Genomic DNA, 22,326 nt, shown 5'->3' on the forward strand with positions numbered 1-22,326 from the left:
CAGTGAGAATGGGGAGATGTGTACAACAGAAAGCTGGTATTAGGTAAATGTCAGGTCATTCTCGTGGCTTATTACATCAGGTGCTCAAAATATTTTATTGAAGAGAAGGAAGAAAAGAAAGGTGGGTATTGGTTCAAGTCCTAAAATGACATTTGTAAATAAGGAAAAAATAATAGTTAAGGCCATGAGTTTGATAGGAAGTAATATCTTACATTTATGTGATAAAAGATGTTGAAGAATTTAAGAGCAGAACCGGTGGTTCTGTAGCTTTCTTCCTGTGTGATGCTAGGCAGTTCATACTTTTCTGAAACTGGTTATCTTTACCTATATAATGAAGATAACAGATAAGGAAAAAATATGTAGAGATACTTAATAAATGGTCCTGGCTGTGATTTTTTTTAAAATAAGCAAGGCCTGTATAATACCTTAAAAGAACCCCTAAGCCCCTTCAGAGGAAGGGGGCTTATATAAGATCCTAGACTAAACAGTATATTCTGTAACCAGAATACATAAAATATTATTACCACATACCATATACATATACATAAATATTATTATACATAATATTTAATTTAATTTAACATAAATATTATAATACATAAAATATTATTACCAATTCTGTATTATTGTTTCTTTTTAAATGTTCACTTCGATCATTTCTATCCAAGAGTAGATCCTAACTATAAAAATAAGATTGTTTTAGGGCCAGGAGCAGTGGCTCACACCTATAACCCTAGCACTATGGGAGGCCGAGGCGGGCAGATCGTTTGAGCTCAGGAGTTCGAGACCAGCCTGAGCAAGAGTGAGACCCCATGTCTACTAAAAATAGAAAGAAATTAATTGGCCAACTAAAAATATATAGAAAAAATTAGCTGGGCATGGTGGCACATGCTTGTAGTCCCAGCTACTTAGAATGCCGAGGCAGAAGGATCACTTGAGCCCAGGAGTTTGAGGTTCTGTGAGCTAGGCTGACACCATGGCACTCTAGCCCTGGCAACAAGAGTTAGACTCTGTCTCCAAAAAAAAAAGGATTTTTCTAGGATGCTTGTCTTCCAGTTACAAAAGAATTGCACGTTATTTCAAGAATGATTAAATGTGGGAGAAAATATTATTTTTTAAAAATTCATTGGCTCCTCCTGCTTCTTTTCCTTGCAAAATGAAAAATCTTTATGTATTATGTAACTAGTTCCTGTACAAACAAGTAAAATAGTTTTCCTTTAGAACCTGACACAGTATGGGAGAAATTAAGATGAGAACAAAACTAAAGAAGATAAACAGAATATTTTTCAAGCTTCCTACTTAGGGCATTTTCCTCTTTGTTTATTATAGACTTTGTATATTATAAGGCTTAATGTACATCAGTAACATGTAGCTACTTATGCCCTCTGCTTAAAGCCTATGCTCACGTGTGCACGTGCACTTGGAAGAGAACAATGATGGCAGAACTCAATAAGTACCCCAGTTTTAGATTTCTGAGAAGTGGAAAAATTGCTTTTCTTAATAATGTAAGAAGCACTCAAGTCCTGAGAGCAAGCCACCCCAACATTGTTCCTTCTTGTTTTTGTGCTGCTAAATTAAAATGCATGTTTTAATTGCTGCAACTATAATTTGTTCAGAAATGGTATAATTATGAGGCATGATGAAGAGAGAATGTGCATCATCCTTTTTATTATCTCTCTCCCCTTTTGTTTTAACCTTTTGTCTCAACCTTGGCTAGAGCCTAAAGAGATAGACTAGTGTAGTTACTGCTAGCTCAGGAAATACCTTTAACCACTGCTCATCTCTAGAGAACAGCACCTTACCGTGTCCCAGCACTAAAGCTAGTTATGACATGAAATAAATATTGAGAATAGTGATGTTATGGTGACTGTCTTTTTCTGACTTATCTGGGAAATTTCATTAGTTGCAATGGATGAGAGGTAGACCCTCTCCCTAGCATTTTATTATAAACATTTTCAAACATACAGAAAAGTTCATAGAATTTTACAGTGAACACTAGCATACCCACCACACAGACTCTGCCATTAATTTTTACCAGCTTTATCACATAGGTAGATTTTTAAAGGATGTTTTCCTTTTAGGAATCCTTAATCATAACCAAAAGAGATTATTAGTATTCTCTTTACCTGGAGAGAAACACTAATTATCCCAATCTTAGGCCACACAGTAGAAAAACAGTATCTGAATTTATCCTTATGAATAATTAATTGAAAATAAAGAATACAGTTCTCTAAACCTGAGTGGTCTGGTGATTGTCAAATAACTAAATCAAGACATTATATCATGTTTTGTTTTGGTGGATTGAGCTTATCACTGAGCTTGTGGATGTCTACATTTTCTCTTAAAGATCTCCTTTCTTAAGTCCCAACAAGTGATTACTTATTTTCTCTTCTGCAGAAACGGCCATCATTCAAGCAAATCATTTCAATTCTGGAGTCTATGTCAAATGACACAAACCTTCCTGACCAGTGTAACTCATTCCTGCACAACAAGGCAGAGTGGAGGTGGGTAGCCCTGACACAAAGCCACAACCTCTGGCTTCCAAAGTCCATGACTAGTCTCAGTGAAGAAGGGAATGAGAAGCCCTGATGACAGTCCTGATATCTAAGCATAGCTTAGGAAAAAAACATTTTTAAAAGGATTTGGGAGATACAGTATGTCCTTCGTTTCATATGTAAGCAAAAAAGAATGTTTTTCTAAGCTTGTTGCCTTATTATATGTCTAAGTATTTGGAGAGAATATTGAAATCATATCTTCTGAGACAAAAGATGGTTACCAGACATTTCTTTGTATACAGCTTCCTAACTCTTTGTTAGGATGCTTTGGCTTCTGTCCAGTAAGCAATAAGAATGCTTGGCCCGGTGCAGTGGCTCACGCCTGTAATCCTAGCACTCTGGGAGGCCGAGATGGAGGATTGCTTGAGGCCAGGAGTTCAAGACCAGCCTGAGCAAGAGTGAGACCCTGTCTCTACTAAAAATACAAAAAATTAGCCAGCCTGGTGGCACACATCTGTAGTCCCAGCTACTCAGGTGGCTGAGGCAGGAGGATCCCTTGAGCCCAGGAGTTTGACGTTGCAGTGAGCTATGAATGATGCCACTGCACTCTAGCCCAGGGCAACAGAGGGGGACTCTGTCTCAAAAAAAAGAATGCCATTTGCGTTGATATTTGCAGAGCATGGGAAATGCTAGTGGAGGGGTAGGGAGACTATAAAAACACTTTTAAAAGAAAACTTTGGATTTTATAAATCCTATTAAAATTTATAAAGTGCAAAACAAACTTAGTAATGGAGAATTGTATGAGTGGAAAAGTAAGCTCAGGATGAAACATTTTAGCCAGGTCACCTGCTCCATGAATATAAATAGCATGTTTGGAAGCTGACATTGTTCCTGCCCTGACTCAGCAGAGACTGTAAGTAACTTCAACTCCGTCCCTGATAGCCATGGCGGGAACGTGACACCTTACGCCATCTGCTGATGCCAAATGAGTACTGCATGCACTTTGAAAAGGAACTAAGTTGTTTACTCGTATTATTAGACATTACTTTGGGCTTTCTGTTTGATTGGTGTTTTACAATAACATGATTTACTTTTATTCCTTTGAAATATCTATCTAGGGCCAGTGGGTTAAATGATTTTTTTTTTATTTAAAGACACAAAAGTAATACTGTGAGCTCACATCTAGGTATGAGGGACATTTTTCTTGATAAGACATATAAGTAATATTCATGTCGTACAGTAAGAGATCAGTGCACATCTAATCAGATCACACCCTTTAAAATCCATATATGAGTTCCCAACACTCTTAAGACAAAGACCAAAATATTTAAGAAGACTCGTAAGACCCTCTGTACTCTGGCCTCAACAGCCGCCGCATCTTAAGGACATCATTCTGCCCCTTAATTTCTGGCTTTTAATCCCTCAACAGATGCTTATTTCTCCCTTATTAAGGGTCTTTGCAATTGCAGTTTCTTCTCTTTAAAACTCATCCCATTTCAGTTGCATACCGCCTCTGCCACCCACACCCCGCCTTGGCTGCTCTTTGCCATTCAGACAGCAGCCGAACAGCGTCTTCAGAGAAGCGTATCCTGACCCCAGGCCAGGTCAGGTCCCACTCTATGTGCTCTGAGAGCGTCTCCTTCACAGCCTTCCCTGCTACTGGAATCAATTCTGCAGTTATTCAGTGTGTGTCTCACGGGCTAGAATGTAAGAGGGACCGACAGTCACTTCTGTTCATCGCCATACCCACAGCATCTAGAGTGTGCCTTGAACACAGCATTTGCTCAGTAAATACTGGGGAAGGAGGGAAGAAAATACCATAGTGGTAATAATATAAAAAGACGTTATGATGTTAAAAGAATATAAATATGTAGGTTAATTTGTTTGCCATGACAAAAGTGCTTTTTGTATTCGTTCATTCATCATTCATTTGTTGAACTTCTGCTGGTGTGAAATCCGCTAGTGCTGTTCTGGGTGCGGGCTGCAGCACAGAGCACAGCAGTCCCGGTGCACATGGAGCTCTCCGGCAGGAGTGTCCAGTATTAAATCATTAAATATAAATTTACAAAAAAACTATCTCATTATTTTGTTAGGTATATGACAGAAGTACTAAATGTGTAATGTAGAGCATGTAACTATAACATCTGATCTAGTCTGAGGACATAATAAAAGGATTCCTAGAGGAAATGCTATTTGATCTTTTATCCAAGGGATTAGTAAGATCTTAATGTTAATACTAATACCTTTGACATAGGGAGTCTTTTAAAGTATGTCGACAAAATCAGAAAGCAGGCAGAAGATTGGTTAAATTTTCTACATAAAAATTTAAAACCTCCACTTGGCGAAAAGTAATACCCATCATAAATGAATTTCCAAGACAAATGACATACTGTTATAACTTTTCCCCCTATATGATAGATCTACAGCTCTCAAACTTTGTGGTCTCAGGACTCCATTACACTCTTAAAAGTTATTGAGAGCACCAAAGAACTTTTGTTTAAATGAGTTATATCTGTCAATATTTACCACATTCAAAATTAGAACAGAGGAAAAATTTGAATATGTATTTATTGATTCATTTAAATAACAATAATCCTGCTTCTGTGTTCAGCCTGTGGTACTATCAACATGTCATGAAGCCTCTGGAAGACTCTGTACACTTGTGAGAGAATGACAGCAGAATAGGCAAATGCTGTGTTAGTGCTATTCTCAAAAACAATTTAACCTCAAGAATCCTTTAAAAAGGTCTCATGGGTCTCCAGATTACACATTGAATATTGCTGTGATAGAGTTTCTAGCTTTAAAAATAATATTTTAATTGAACTATCATATTAAAAGACATAAAAAGGAATGAAAGAAGAAATCAAATAGCTAATAAACATATGAAAAATATTCATCCTCACTTAGCAATCAAATAAGTATAAGAAAGCATAATTAATTTATCAGATTGGCAAAAATACACATTATGAAAATCTCCAAAGCTATAGGCTTTCTCATACGTTCCTGGTGGGAAAATACTACCTTTATGGATGACAGTTTGGCAGCGTAGATCAGATGCTCTAAAAATGTTCATATTCTTTTTCCTAGAAACTCTACCACTACCAGTTTATTCCTAAGAAAATAAATGGGAAGGCTATGCAAAAATGTATGGACAGTTGTTCAGCAAAGCATCGTTTAAAAATGTAAAACTAGAGGTGGCATAAAGTGCACTAAAAGGGAAATGGCTTTAAAAAATGCTATCTCCATAGGCAGAATAATATGGAGCCATTTTGATAACACAGATCTGATGATGATTTAAAAATAGAGACTACAGTGTAGTTTCTTTAGAATGACTCATTTTTTATAAAATATATATTTATGTGTATATAGAGGAAAGTATCATAAAGTATTATCATTGGGGAATGGGATTATGGAAGAGTGTTTTCTATTTGTACATCTTTATTTTCTACTTTTTCTACATCAAGCCTGGATTAGTTGAATGATAAATTCAATTTTTAAAAAGCTCGAAGATGAAAAATGAGAGGAATAAAGTTGGTAATTCAGGATGGGGGAAAATGAGGTAAAATACATTGATATATTTTAGTAAAAGGCATACAGTAAACCACAGCTTGAGAAGCAGCAGAGCTGTTTTAACTGAACTTGGCAAATGGTTAAAAACATGGGGAATAATTATATTAATTATAATAATAATAAACACAGTTGTCATTTATTAGGTTCTTACCAGATGCTTGTACTTCATTTGGATTATCTTTTTTAATCCCCATAGCAACCCTAAATTATATCACAGATGCAAAAACTGAGGCCTAGGCATGTTGGGTAACTTGCCCGAGAGCACACAGTACTGAGACAGAGCCAGCGTGGAGCCCAGGTGGTCTGCCCCGCGGGCCTGCTCCTGCCGTGTGCTGTGCAGCGCTCTTGCTAGACCTGCGGCCACTGTCGTGCTGTCTACTTGTTGGCATGCAGTCTACACTTGACTAGGCTCCTTTTTAGCTAGGAGAAATATTACAAAGCATGATTGTTTCAGGTTATCATTAAGGCAAAAAGTCTGCCTAGCCCAATATGCAACGTGCTGAAAAGAAGTATGTGTTTTTCTTAGATAAACCAGATATTCCAAAGGACAACACTGATGCTTTTCTTTCTCCCAACTTTTGTCTGGTGTCTGAAACCATGTGACTGGTGTTTTCGTAAATTAGAGTCACAGTGCAGTCTGACTCCAATACTGCTGTGATGTTTCTGGCAAATGATTGTTTTCTGGTAGAGCTTCCTCTACAGCATCGGCCAGATGGAACTTGTATTTTTAGAAAACCGAATAATTATTCTGAAAATTCTTTTTAAAACTAAATTATTAAAAACCGCATAAACTATGTTATTTCCTTTGACCTAATAAGTGATAGGAAAGAGTTCTAGGGTCAGCCCCATCCTTGTTCATCAGAACTTCAGCTTGTTTCTCTTCCTGTAGACTTATTAGCAGTAATGACAATGAGCATTAAGAACAGAAAATGTATCATCCCTTTGGTCCTGTTTTCAATTTTCATCAGCCCATGTGACTGCCTGCAGACCTGTGGTGCTCGGCAGTGGGTGAGCTAGGCAGTGTTGCAATGAGCTTTCAGAGCTGTGTCTCTTGGCAAAGTACTTCTTTGGTTGTTTTTCCTCGGTGACCAAGTACTCTCACCATGACATGCCTTCTTAAAAACAAAAAAGCAGAGATGAAAAAATGTAATCGTTGCAATTTGGATGTTAGCACAAATCATGTAATATATCACACTAAATTTAATACATATATATTTATCATATAATATACATGCTGTATCACTCCTTTTACCACCAATTGACCTTTTCTTTCAAAGTAAGTTTTTGTGTGACGAAAGAAGATAATTACAGTTCATTGCCTGTTCTTAGGATATGGAAAATTTATACTAGTCGAAATTGACTGTGTTGGATTTGGTTTAAGAGAAAATCATAATTTTCATCAACTAAGACACTGAGACTATATTTTTAGAATAGGAAGGTTATATAAATTCGTTAACAAATGCATTTGATACAAAACAATGCACCAGCAAAAACCGGTGAGGGCCGCGGCTGGCTGTGTTTGTGTCGTCTCCAGGTTGGGTTGCATCTCTCATGTAACCTCGCTCCATTTCAGGGCCTGGGGTCGGAGAAGCAGTGTTGGGAAGCTGGGCCTGAGGAGACGATTTTGAACATTTCCTCACTGTGGGCTTCTGTGCCACAGCTTTCAGCTTATTTAGCTGTTGGTCTGTTTTCCAGAAGGGCTCACAGTTGCAGTGGGCTCCCGGGGCTGGAACTTGAGATGAATCCTTGGCTTAAATTACAAGTGAAATAGAAGGTGCTGACCATTTACCCTGATCAAAAAGAACACCGGTGAGATCAGTCTTGCTGGCAGGAGCGCTGTGTAGACCACGGCCCAGGCTGCTGCCAGCTGGCCCGCGGGCCCGCCTGGCTCTGCTGCCTTCTTGTCACCTCTGACTCTCAGTGGCCAAAGATGGCTCGCCCTTTCCTTTTCTGTGACAAAAGTTTACCCTAAGGTTGTTTTTTCCCCCTCAATCCTTCATTGAAAAATAAAAGCAAACATTTTTTTGTTTATGTGACTGGGCACATTTTTGTCAGAAATATTGAGGCTAACATTTGGATTTTATGACAGTCGTAATCCTGAAAGATAGCTGATTTAGTGTCTTTCTTGAGGGACTGTAATGTGACTTTGCCTATATCCTTTAATGATTTTCCAAATGGCACCGGTGGCAGGGACAGAGCGTTGATATTTGTGGGCAGAGCAGCAGATGCGTTTTATGTTTAATGTTTTACGTTTAATGTTTTATGTTGCGACCGTGCGCTGAGGTGCTTTTCAGACAGGCAGGGAAGTGAAGTGTTGGGCCCAAATCTCGACCCACCTCCCTAGCTGTTCCCTGAGTTGGGTCTTACCAGATAATAGCCAGAACCTTTTCATTTTCATTCATTTAATTCTCATCTGTATGAGCACTGGAATGAGCCGTTCACTTATTCTGATTTTCCCCGGAAAGAAAAAGGCAGATTTTGATCACATATACTCACTAACTTAGATGTGGGGCTTGTACCTGCCGTAGTCAGCGTCTGAACCGTGATTGTGCAGCTGTAACGGGGGTCGTCTCGGGGGCACCTGGAAGCAGCTGCTGGCAGCACTAAGCAACTACTCTACGGCAGTTCTCTATTTCCAGGCCTTTCCTTCTTCCAGATTCTTCTCTCTGGTGCCTTCTCTAGCCTTGACCTCTCTCTCCCACTCTCTCGTTCTCTCATCACTGATACTCACAGACTCTTGAGAAACCCAAGGGGAAGAACTTCCAGTTCTCAGAGCATAAATTTAGACTTAAACGTTGTGACAGCTCTGAAGGATACAGAGTTTGTGCCGAGCCGTCTCAGCTGTCCCGACTGCTGTGCGGGACAGGTTTCCGTAACAGGGCATATTGTCCCCAGAGGTGAGGGAGGTCGGCCTACAGAGACTAAGGAGAGACCTTCCTTTAAAAATGATTAATATTAGGGGGGCATGGGCAATATATGTAACCTTAACATTTGTACCCCCATAATATGCTGAAATAAAATTTAGAAAAATAAAAATTATTAATATTAGAGTTAAAAAGAGCCTCAGAATTAATCTAACCCAGGTTTTCCTATACTTGCCTGATTGTAAAAATTACTTGGGTCTTTTATTAAATAATGAAATGTTTTAGGCCCCACCCAGCCCTGCTAAATCATGAGCTTCAAGGAAGGGTCCTAGGAATCTGTATTTTATTGGTTTTTTTGGTTCCTTTGGTGTTTTTTTGTTTGTTTGTTTGTTTGTTTAACAAGCAGCCTGCCTAGGTAAGCCTTAGGATCCAGCAAGTTGGAGAGCCCTAATGTAATATAACTACCACCCCTTACAACCAAGGAAACTGAGTCAGGTTAATCAGTTGGTTGCTTGGGTTACTCAGCCAATGAAGAGTCTAAAGTATCATCTCAACCACTCACTGATGGCGTGATATTGATCACCTGAGTGTTGTTTTCCCATCTATTATGTTATATGAGATTAGTACCTGTTTCTTAGGGCTGTTATGGGAATAAGATGAAATAATATATACTAGTGCTTTGTAAAGAGCTAGATGAATGTAAGTATTTATTACATGGCTGAACTGGGACACAAGCTCCATAACTTACACTGCACCTCAGTGGCACTTCAGTATTTTGTTGAAATATTTTGAGTTTATTTTTTCAACTAGAAACTACCTGTTGATTTTTAAGAATATGAAGGATTTCTTCTTCTCTTGTAGTTTCCTGATTGGTTTAAAAGCACAAGTGTTAGTCTTTTACTTTGATGAGCATTCTGATGCACCACCAAGAGTTTGATATCTCTTAGGCTGGAGCCAGGTGTGGTGACTCACACCTGTAGTTCCAGCTACTCGGGAGGCTGAGGCAGGAGGATTGCTTGAGCCCAGGAGTTTCAGGCTGCAGTGAGCTGCGATCACCCCACTGCACTCCAGCTTGGGCTACAGAGCGAGACCCTATCTCTCTCTCTTTTTTTTTTTTAATGAGTGATACCTCTTAAGTAAAGCTGAGACTTACATCAGTTATCCCTGTGCAGGTGTGAAATCGAGGCAACTCTTGAGAGGCTAAAGAAACTAGAGCGCGATCTCAGCTTTAAAGAGCAGGAGCTTAAAGAACGAGAAAGACGTTTAAAGATGTGGGAACAAAAGCTGACAGAGCAGTCCAACACCCCGGTGAGTATTCTGCCCCTCGCCATCTTGCCAAATGCAGCTCTTAGGAAGTGCAGCCGAGCATGGCAGCATGGCACCTCTTCTGCCTCACACTGCCACCTCTTCCTGTCCTGACTTGCCTGTGTGTTAGAGGGCTGCATTTATTATCCAGTAGTGCTCATATCTCATTTCAATTAACAAAATGCCAGAAATTTAAATGAAAAGCTTATCCCGTTTTTGGCTGTTTCCTTAAGAACTGTTATTCTGTCAGTGTGTTGGTATATTAGAATAACAAAAATAAAATCCGATGTATTTTCACACCATCTGCTAGATCTCCAGAACATGCACCTCAGTGCTGGTTAACTCTTTATGGTCCATGAGTAACTAATAAATGTAACAACAAGGCAACTAACTGACTAAGAAAGTCTTCAGTGCATCAGAACCTAACCACGTCGTCCTTCTAAAATAGAGCTAACCTGACGGCAAGCATTAATATTCCTTACTCAATTTAGTGTTGTGATCATGGGCAGCAAAAGACTGGAAAAAGACTGCTGTCTCCAGTATTTACCACACCTAGGATGTATCTCTTGTTTTCTCCCAAGTCTTATGTTTAGAAAAATAAAAAAATTCTTCTTAACAATTTAACTATTTATACACACCTTGAGCTTACATGCTGATATGATACATGAAAGTCTAATCAAGTTTCAACACTCTTCCATATTTTAAATGGCATGCCATTTTCAGGATTTAAGTATAAATGTATAATTGGTTTTTAATGGGCAATATTTTTTCACTTAAAATTATAAGTAATGGTAGATTAAAAGTAAACTTATATATCTTAAATTCATTTTTGATAGTTGCTATGGCAATTATACTTTAAAAAATACGTAAATGCCTTTCATTTTGTGATCTTTAAGAAGCTTTCCCATTTTTTAAATTCTTAATCTCCATTAAGCAGCAATGCCCAATTGCAAAGTATTTCCCAATGTCTAAAGAATAAAATAGCTTGTCTCCTTTTCCAACATGTGTGGAAAAGCAACATGATATCCAAAAAAGGAAAATACAATGAAGTTAAATGTTTATTATCAGATTTAACTTTTTCAAAAATGACTTTGATCCAGAGAATTCCATAATAACAATGGAATTGCTATACACGAGACTATCATGGAACATTAAAATGGTGTAAGTTCCATGACTTTAACTTGGCTCTTGAGAAAGAGGACCAGGGAAGTTTCCTGCTCTGCTTGGCTTGGTGCCATCAGGCAGACTGGGAAGCATCACCCTAGGATGTGCAGAGGAGCCCCACTTTTCCCTGAGTGGATGGAGCAGGAGCCAGAATGAGACCTTGTCTCTGTAGCATGGCTTCTGAAGTCTGGGAGGTTTTTTTGTTTTGTTTTGTTTTTTAAATGCATTGAAATCTTAAGCAATAAAGCACTGCATGGCTTGACTCTTTCTATAAGTAGTATTGTAAGAAAAAACTTTAAACTACCGATTAGAGTACGCTTTAGAACCTTTCTTTAGTTTATTGGCATCAGTTTTTCTAAGAAATTATGGACTGCTTTGCACACATTATTGCTATTAGTAACATGGTTGTGCAATAAATAATAAAATGCTCTGAGTGCTCAGTAGGCTGTATGCTTACATTTTTAACTCCAGAAAACTTTCTTTACTGTAAAGGAACTGACTGCTCTGAGAGTCACCATCTAACAATGGACAGCATAAAGCACAAGCTGAATGAGACTTTCTTCCTTTTTTTCCTTATGAGGGATAAGTTTTCTTTCTTTGCAGTACTTGCTTTTAATGTCTCTCTTGCTTAGAGCTGGTATTTCTGAAAGAAGGAAAGTTTATGCTCAGATATTTTTTAAGTAGGTGTTTTCTTTTATCCTCACATCAGTTTTTATTTGACTTTAACTGAGATTTCTGAGAGAAAAAATAAACCTTTTAAAAAGGAAGTAGCTAGAGATTTAGGTTTTCTGTGTGTGGCCTCATCTTAATTATAAAAGTTTATAACATTTATGTAACTTCATAAAAAATTATATTATTGAATTAATTTCAAGTATACTATTTTCTTTCCTAAAACTAAAACATTAAAGATAATTGGAAAGATGAATTCTTTATGAATAAACATGGAAATGTTTATTTTTTAATTATAGGTTAAGCTTGAGGTAAAAATTTTATTTCTTTGAAGAATACAGGCTTATTTGAGAGACATTTGTTGAGATCTTTTGAGTCTAACCTAATGTGAAGAAGCACCCCTGAAATAATAAAACTGAGTAAGCAACAAAGAGTTCCTGATAGTGTCTAACAATTGAAAACAAATTTGAAAAGCTAACAAGTTTGACTGCAAGGGAAAATAATCTCCTGTTTCCAAAGTCTAAGGATCTAAAGCAGTTTTTTCTTCCATATAACTGATACTGTTTGGTTGAATTATATGAAATTAAAGTTATTATTGAACTAACAACTCCAAGAGTCTTTTTCAATAGAGGAAGCTGCTTTTTTAAAACTCAGCTTCAATTTAAAAATTAGGAATTGGTTCTAAATATTAAGTACCTTTACACCCAGAATATAAGATCATCCCAGAATTATATTATTTGTACATTGCTTATCATAAATGTACCCATATTTAAACCGCACCAAAAATACAAGCCTTAATTTGCTTGTTTCTCAAAAGAAGAGGCAGTAACATTTTTTATATTCTAACAGTTTTACCCCTGAAATGAATATGAGCAAACATTTATAAGACTAGGTTGGCTGTTCAAAGTAATTACATAAGATAGGAAATAATGTCAGTAACTATTGTGAGAAGAAATCTTAGGAAAAAAGTTATGTTAAATGAAGGAAACTTGAATATTAGAGAACATAGGAAGATAACAATAATACTACTTTCCTTTCTTCCCAATTTTCACATGTGTTTATGTAATTGTGTATAACTTAAATGTAAGAGGCAATCTAGAATTTGTTGACAAATGAATTGTTTAATAATTTGAATAAATAGTATTAAATCAGATCTGGCTGTAATAAATAATAAACAGAAAAAAGTTAATTTTAAACTCATTTTTAGTGTAGAGTCAGACTACTAGTCTAGCTAAAAAGGTAGTTAACAACTCAAATTTCCTTAGACTATCTTGACTGCTGAACTGTTTTTGTGCTTCCTCTAAGCTTTTCTTCTTTGGTACATGGTTTCTTAATTTTTTATTTGAGATTTAATCTGTTTAATTTCTTTTCTTTAATGGTTAACAAATGTTTCTGTGTGAAAGTGAAATTGGGGGATAATTAAGAGATATCCTAAGAACTATTTTGTTTTAAGCAAAATAAGGGCTTAAAACTTGCAACTTCCTTTCCATTTGAAATTTGGCTTGCTATGGTGCTTTGCAAACTTCGGATTGTGATTTATTCTGTCATTCATAAATTATGGCAAATATGCTGGATCCAAGTCTGCCATTAAATAAATTCTCACATAATTCCCTACATTCATTTATTTCACTAATCATTTACCTCCTGTGTAGTACCAGCTAATTTTGTGGTGTCTATTTTCCTTATTTAAAATTGGTCCTAATTTCTCTTTTTACTTCTGTCCTTTCTTCCCTTTTGATAGCTTCTCTTGCCTCTTGCTGCAAGACTGTCTGAGGAGTCTTACTTTGAATCTAAAACAGAGGAGTCAAACAGTGCAGAGATGTCATGTCAGATCACAGCAACAAGTAATGGGGAGGGCCATGGCATGAACCCAAGTCTGCAGGCCATGATGCTGATGGGCTTTGGGGATATCTTCTCAATGAACAAAGCAGGAGCCGTGATGCATTCTGGGATGCAGATAAACATGCAAGCCAAGCAGAATTCTTCCAAAACCACATCTAAGAGAAGGGGGAAGAAAGTCAACATGGCCCTGGGGTTCAGTGATTTTGACTTGTCAGAAGGTGACGATGATGATGATGATGATGGTGAGGAGGAGGATAATGACATGGAGAGTAATAGTGAATGAAAGCAGAAAGCAAAGTAATAAAATTGAAAATGTGTGCAAAAACAAAAGTAACTTGTTATTTCAGTCTGTACAAAAACCAGTAAGGAGGCAGAAAACCAAGCACTACAGCTTTAGGCCAATCACATTTACAAGACAGTAATTTCTTTATCAGTTTTACTTTGGATTTATTTTGCTTACAAAAAAATAGGGGGAAAAATTAAGCCAAAAAAGTATATTTGCAAATCAGCCAATGTGGTGCCTGATTATAGAAATTTGTGACTCTGTGTACAATATAGTATTTTTTAACTAATGACATTCTGGCTTTTTCTTTTTTAATGAATATTTTATAGTTTGTATTTGACTTTATTTCATTTCCTTTATTCAATTGGTTAAGAAAACCTACATTTTGAACAAGTACTCTTAATTCCTAACCCTTCTTTGACAGTTGATTCTTCTGTAACATACATTTGTTTTCCTTATGTTAATACATTGTAATGTCAGAAATGAGTGATACTGACTACAGAATTCAACCACAAAAATACTGAGATGAAAGAAAATTATAACAAAATGCTCTTCAGAAATACCTAAATGCTGAGCATTTTTAATACTAAATAGCACAACTCCTCAAAGTAAAACCTGAGGAGTGTTCTCGGCAGTATATTTGAAGGAGAAATATTCTAATTTGAAACCAACGGCAGATGTTGCAGGCTTTCATACCAGTGCTGGCCCTGGAAGCTTCTTAACAATAACACACAGTCATTTATGACTTACGCTTTATACAGAGAGAAAGATACGGTATTAAGGGACACTTGCAGGCATTTGAGTGCTGGGTACATGCCTGCCCTGTACTTCCAGTAAGGGGCTGTTTTTGGTTGGTTGGTTGTGTTCCAGAAGGGCATAATAATCCCGGATTCTAAGTTTATGTGTAGATATTTTAAAGAGGAAATTAAATATTATTAGAACAATAGTAAAGATATGTTATCCTCGCACAGGCAAAAGCACAGGCTGAAAGGTCATTTCTAGATCAAATCTAGCCTTCCAGAGTTGCCTTTTTTGTTTAAACCATGCTCGGTGATGCTGGTGTTTTCGAGAAGTGTTTGATAGAAACAGGTACTGTTCTGAAAACCTGGCTAGCCAGAGATACTCTCAGAATGTTGCCACATGTTTGCCAAAGCTTGTTTAAGTTATATAAAACACTTACATAAAGAAAGGCAAAAGAACAAAGACTTTTTTTTTTCAGTCTAAATTAGAAAGCGGTGTTACTGATTTGCCTATTAAACTAAAATACTTCTGGTGGTTCTTTTTATGGACGTTTTAAGGAGGACATCATCACAGATATTATCTAATAGTATTTCTAACTGTATTTGATCATAAAAAGACTCTTGGAATTTGAAGCGTGACATGCTTCTAATCCCCATTGCAAGCTGAAAAATACCGCAAAATGATCAGTATGTTGTGCCAGCTTTATTTGGAGAGAAATAACTGAGGGGATGTTCTGGGCGTGAGGAGTAAGCCGGTCTATATAGCATAGTGATCAAGAGGGATCTGGAACCTGATCATGATTCGGAACCCTGGGCCTACGTGCTCTACATCTTGGACAAATTATTTAATCTCTGTGTGTCTGTTTGCTCATCTTTGACATGGGAATAATAACAGTGCCTACTTGAAAGGATTATTGTGAGGATTAAAAGAAATAATATATGTAAAGCACTTAACAGAGTACCAGGCCCATGGTAAGTGGCCAGTTAATGTTAGCTACTATTAACTGTGTCACTGAAAAGACACTGAAAAATAAATGGTTTCAGGAACCTTTGAGAGAACTAAACTATCGATTTCAAATGGTATTTGCTTAGAAGCATGAGATGAAATTAAAAGTGGATAGCTTTCAGGAAAGATAAAGAGAACATTCTTAGAATGCAAGCTATACAAACAGATATGTTCTATTGCTCTTTGAAAACCATGAGCCCTGGCTGGGCTTACCTGTGCTGAAGTGTTTGCAGGCTAAGTAAATACAGAAAGAGTAGGTAAACCTTTCCCTGGAAGATGGGCTCCACAGAGACCTACTCTGCTACAGTTTCTCTGTCTATGCACACATAGTTACAGATGCATGCACACATAAATAGGCAGCCTATCTGTGCTCAGACATAGAACAGTACTCCGTGACTCATGTCAGGCCACTCAAGCAGAAAATCGTGGAGTGGAACAGAAGGGACCGCTTGCAACTCTTGTCTTCCCAGCATGCCCTGGGGCACCTTGGTCAAGCCTCTTAGAGGAAAGAGCCAAAGGTTTAAAAGCCTCTTGCACATCTTCTCTCTCAAAGATGCAGTCATTCATTCAACACATTTCATTGAGGTTTTTTAAGCATGGTCAGGAGCAAAGCTGAAAAAGGTGAGGTGATCTCTGTGGGATAATTTTGGGACCTGTGCACTTTATGTAAGAATGTAAACCTTGCTTCTTCTCATTTAAGAATGATCTGCAATAAATTTAGAACACATGAACTGAATTAAATTGACAATTGTTTCTTCATTTACATATAAATTCATATGATTATACATAAAGTTTTGATGCATTAATAAAAGCAGCCAAATAGGGCCAAAGAGAAAAGTATTTAATAACAGGATTTTATACCCAGACTATGTTTACCATTTATTAGGCAGCATTTCCCTCACCTCTTAACTGCTGCCATTCTCCTCACCAGTATTTCAGAGATGGTCATAGCTCAAAACTCTACCATCAAGAAACTGCAAGGCTTTAGGATATGGCAGCATTGGCCTCAGTGAGCAGCTTGAAATTGGTTTCCACCTAGCACTGGACTGTAGATCATCACCAGGTGGCATTGGCTATTTTACTTTCTGTTCCAAATGAGAGTCCTTCTAGTGGTTTGAAAATATTAAAACATCCCTGAAATCTGCATCATGTAAACAAAATTTTGAGAGTCATGCAACTGGAAATGTAAAATTGATCCTGTAGATTTTGATGAGCCCCTACTAGTGGTTCTCAGCTGGGGCAGTACTGTCATCCGATGGTGTTAGGAGCACTGGGGCATATTTTTGGTTGTCATGGTGACTAGGGCAGCATTTGGTGCCTTGTGCCAGGAATGGTAACATTCTGCTTACCAGGGACAGTCCCCTCAGTGAAGACTCCCGTTCAAAATACCAACAGCATTGTCCCTTCCCCATAGAGAACCTTGTTAAACCTGGCAGTTTCAGAGTTTCACATCTAATTATTTTCCTCCCCACAAAATTATCCAAGTCAAAAAATGTAGTTTTAGAATTACAACTACACAATCTGAATTTTGTGAGTTTGTGGCCTTGTCTTAAATCACCATGTGTGAAAAGGGTTTCTTTCCCCTGAAGAATGCTGGTGGAAACTTTATGAAATAGATAAATTCACCTGGGTAAGTCATTCTCATTCTACACTGATTCCACAATTTAAAAACAAAACAAAAAAAAAAAAAAAGAAAGAAAGAAAGAAATATCTTGTTGAGGTAACTACAATTCTGCAAAGTCACCAGGCTAATGAAAAAGACTTCTTTTCCTACCATTTTTTAAAGCAAAATGACATTTTAATATTTTACATAAATAACTAACAGGAAGAGGCTGAAGGCACATACCTTGCTATTTTTAATGCTCTGGAAATGTTGAGGGCGGGTTTTTAGCCAGGGATTTTTAACATGCAGCGGACTTGTCATTCTTTAACACTAGCAGAGATATTCAGACCTTAATGATTCCCATTAAAAATCAAGGAATTGGGGTTGGGGGAGGCTTTAGGAGAGATCGAAAATGACTTCTCATAGTGCTACTGTGTACATAACTTTATTTTTCAGAGTTTTCATTAGCGTGGTAGGAGTTTTATGAAAGATAATTTTTAAACTTATTCTGAGTTAAATATTGATTTTTTTTAAAAATGTGTTACACAAGACTTGTTGCAGCCTTTTAAAAGTAGAAGTCTCACCATACCACGTATACAATAGAGCATACTTTTTCTGTAATCAGGCACCTTTTGCTGCTTTTGAATAAGGCTGTTTTCCTATTTAGGTTTTAAGCATTGCCAGAGAGAAGAATCTGTTCTATTCTTTGAATTGTAGCATAGCCCGACAGCTCTAGATGCAGCATTTCTGTGATTTAAAAAATGAGTGTCTCTCAAGAAATCTAGAGGACTGGCCCTGTTTCCTCAGACTCCAGCTTTGCTTGCACTCAAAGTGCAGACCGGTGAGGAGCTTTCTGGCATGTGATTATTTACTTCAGAACTAGAGTTTCAAGCACCTACATTAATTATTTTATATTGTGTGCAGAATAGTATATCTTTTAATGTCAGATACAATGCACTACGCATACTGCTTTTGTGCTCTTTTAAATTTTTTGTACTAAATAATAGAAAATATTTATCTTCTTTGAGTGTGAGCTTTGAGTAGATGACATTATCACATTATTGTTTTGTTTTGTTTTTTAACAAAAACTTTTTCTCGGTTATTCTATCGCAATGTTATTCTGAGCAAGTCCTATGCCAAATATCTTGTATAATGTTTGTATGGAAGATTAAATTTTACTCTTGTGTGGTAAGACTATTCAGTTACTGATTTTATAGTTGGAATCCGATATTCCAGCACAAAGTCCACAATGTATTCAGAAATCCAAGTTGGTGTCATACATTTCATTTTGATGTGAACTTTTTCTTTGCTTTCCTTTGTTCTAAGACTCCATTTTGCAATAAACGTTTTGACAGTAAATCCCATTGTTATGTGTTGCTGTGTATATAAGATCTTTGTTAGATTAGATTCCCAACATCCTTTGAAGGAATCGTTGTCACACACACGCACATGAGTGTTAGCTTTTCTCTCCTGAAGTCAGTTGGAGTGTAAATAATGATACTGTAAAGTGATGGGGCAGTCATGAGGTGGATTTTTTTTTTTATCCCCAAAGAAAGACAGAAAGGCTTAGAACTCATCCTACAGCAGATACACTGATATGTTAACAAGGTACAGGAAACATAAAGGAAATGGTAAGCCACTGTGTGGCTGGAGATCATTAACTTATCCCCTGTCTTGCCAAATTCAAACCCTCAGGAAGCAGTGCCTGGCTCCAGCCTTCCCCCCACTGATCTTTGCAAGCATGGTGCGAAGAGTCCTGGTGCAGAGGGTATTAGACCGAGTCTGGCGCCCTTCCCTTGGCTTCATATTGATGAGCCAGCCTCAGTGTGCAAGAGAACTCTTCTCCTCTCCTTTTGACATTAAAACCAAAGATGTTGGTTTTGATTAGTTGTTTCATTTACAACCTTTATTCAAGAAATGCTTATTTCTCAATTTTGTTCAGTGCAACATTTGGGAAATTGTATAAAAATAAAAACACTACACTCCCCCCCCACCCCCTTCCTATAAAAGCCAGCCTTGATGCAGGGAAATATTTCTGTAACTCAGTCTGTTGTTTCTTGAACTAATCAAACAAATTCCTTATTTCACATTTGCTTCCGTGATGGGAGAAGGGAATGGCATGTTTCTGCAGCTGTGTCCAGCTGCCCTGCGAAGAAATAAAACTTGTCTTTGATCAAGTTCAGCTTTAGGTTCCTTGAGTCTTCTTCCTTTCCCCATTGCTAAAGCAGGTGTGTTCGATGATCTGCGCATATCTGAGTGTTTCAGAGGAGGAAAGGGGCAACCCTTGAGGGAGGAGTGGAGCACATGGGGTAGCAGAGGATGCACTTTCCATCAGTGAAAGTGCATACTTATGTCCTTGCAACTTGTCTGTAATACTCAAACGCTACACATTCATATTTATTTTAACCACTGGGTTTTTCTTTAAAAAAAATTCTGCTTGGTCCTCCAGAGTCTGCCTCATTTCCCCCTCTTCCTCTGACACGAATGGGCTACCTCCCCTGCCCCAGTGAGGGGATCACACCACACTCCCCCCATTCCCTGCCAGGTTTTTGCCTTGTTGCTGGAGTCGCTTCTCCCCTCCTTGCCCTGCAGCACCCAGCTCAAGCCACCTGCCTTCCCTTCCTTGCCCTGTTGTACTTCGAAACCTTCTGTGAATACACCTGTTTGGGTATACTTTTTCATTAAGTGCACTCTTCAATTTTATGCATTCTACAAAATTATTCTACAAACATTAACCAGATATTGTATGCCAGGCACTAAGTAAACCAAGATAAAGGTGGCCTTGGACTCCTGCACGTATAATCTATACCTATTTCACCCCCAATTAAATTAAAATTCCCTTGAAGGCAGGGCTTGTGCCTTTCCTAGCAGAGTTTTGAGCACGTGTGTACAAAAATAAATACCTTCAGAAGGATTAACCCACCCGCCCTCTGATTTTTACACTGAGTGTAAAAGCAACCAAATTCAACTTTTTTTTCAACTCACCTACAAAAAAAAAATGATTTGTAACAGAGGATGAGTGACACTTTGCTACATTATCTCATGAACAATCTGGTCACTTTGGCAAGGTAAGCTAGTTAAAGCTAATGGCTATACCAAACTGTAATTCAACTCACAGGACACAGACTGTTTCAAATTATGTAAGCATTTATTATTTGGACTATGGCCACGGGGCATATATTGAAGTGAGGAGCTCTTTGGCTCTGAAAATGGTGCAGGCTGAAGTCCTCTGAGTTGTCATTCACGCCGTGGACCTGAAGGAAATATTTGCATCTGTTTTAACTAGGGCAACTTTGCAACCAGGGTTTTTCAGGACAGTGCCAATTTCACATGTCCTTCTTCATCCATGGGTGCTGATATTTGGTTTTAAAAATATAACACAAATGAGATATTTAAACACTTAGAAACTCCCCTGTGAGAATAGGCATGATGTATCATCTGGTTACCAAATGGTTGTTTTGGAATTTTCATTAATAATCAAACAATCCTCATGTTGGCTGAGAATTCTGAGGAAGGCTCTGGTATTTGACAAATGTCAGCAATTCCTTGACTGCTGAGGCCCTATCATGGGAGGCAAAACCACTGTTAGTGTGCCATGTTCCAAGAGAGGAATACCCCACGTAGTACAAAGCCCCTCCTGAAATAGCTCCCAAACTACGATAAATTGTTACTGAGAGATTGATATACATTACTGGCTTCTGGGTCAAAATCTTTGGAGCACTGAGCTGCTCTTGAGGTCAGGAAAATTGTTTTCTATTCATCCTAACCTGCAAGAGGAACCAAACCAGAGCAGCAGCTGAGAGCTAAAAAAAAATGAGACAAGAGGATAAACCCAAAAGACAATGATATTACTCTTTTTTTTTTTTCATTTCATGCATATTTTCCACACAGCTGCTGCCTTCCTTTGAGATTGGTGCATGGACGGAAGACGACGTGGTAAGCCGCTTCTATTAATGCCTCATGTGACCCGGGCAGGTATTTCACAAATTTGTCCATAAGTTTAAAAATGCTGCTACAGGGGCTTGGGCTTTAGGAATGTCTAACTAGGAGAGGATGACAAATTCCAATTTTTTCTATTTTAAACACAAAAATGATTGAAAATAAGGTCTCAAGAGCAAAGCAAGTATCTCTTCAAATCTTATATGAGGGTTCTATCTCCCTATTTGCTCTGATGGTATTCCAGAATACAATGATTAATACCAATGATGAAATTAAAGTAGGGACTCAGGATACACTCAATAAAGATACTTGAAAAAAATTTATCTTAAGTTCTATTAAAATGGCAGTTACGGACTTGCCCCCTGGTAGAGAAGGCTCTGGTCAGGGCAGTGCTGGGCTGCCCGACCACGGATCCAGGTCTCCTTCCGCCTCAGGCCTGTTCAGAAAGGGGCAGCTTCACGGCCGCCATCCTTTCTCTGGCCTCCTGAGGAGCAGTGGACATGGGCACGCCCAGACGTTCTCTGCAGCTGGAGCCAGAGAAGCTTCGTGTTTCCGAGAGGCCGCAGGCAAACTAAGGCCAAAGGAAGCCCTACACTCCACATTCTGGGTAGAAACCCTGAGGAACAATGCTGCTTAGCCGGTTGCATCCCTGTATCTGTTTCCGTAGTGACAAAACAGGAATGAGAATTTCTGATCAGACACCTCAGGGACTTATGCCTGTCCAGGTCCATTTTACAAGCTCAGGATGTCATGAAATGGAAAACAAAAAAAAACAGACGTAACAGCCAGCCTTAACCCCACCCCAGAGAACAGACCAGGTGCCGCAAGGGCCAGGCTCACTTTTAG

The 22,326-nt window shown here is 38.0% G+C and overlaps 1 protein-coding gene across 3 annotated transcripts in view; it reads left to right on the forward strand.

Annotated features, from left to right (window-relative positions):
• Positions 1-22,326, forward strand: part of MAP3K20 (mitogen-activated protein kinase kinase kinase 20) — a 171,157-nt gene that overhangs the window by 115,021 nt on the left and 33,810 nt on the right. For 2 of the 3 annotated variants that reach the window (XM_012781959.2, XM_012781957.2), the window contains exons 10-12: positions 2,398-2,504; positions 10,102-10,237; positions 21,433-21,477. In XM_012781959.2, the coding sequence (XP_012637413.2) occupies positions 2,398-2,504; positions 10,102-10,237; positions 21,433-21,477 (288 nt within the window). Of the gene's footprint in view, positions 1-2,397; positions 2,505-10,101; positions 10,238-13,808; positions 18,901-21,432; positions 21,478-22,326 lie in introns of those variants that run through there. The other variant, XM_012781961.3, reaches the window with a different exon arrangement.

The sequence above is a fragment of the Microcebus murinus genome, chromosome 8, assembly GCF_040939455.1.
Source record: "Microcebus murinus isolate Inina chromosome 8, M.murinus_Inina_mat1.0, whole genome shotgun sequence".
NCBI classification, from domain to species: Eukaryota; Metazoa; Chordata; class Mammalia; order Primates; family Cheirogaleidae; genus Microcebus; species Microcebus murinus.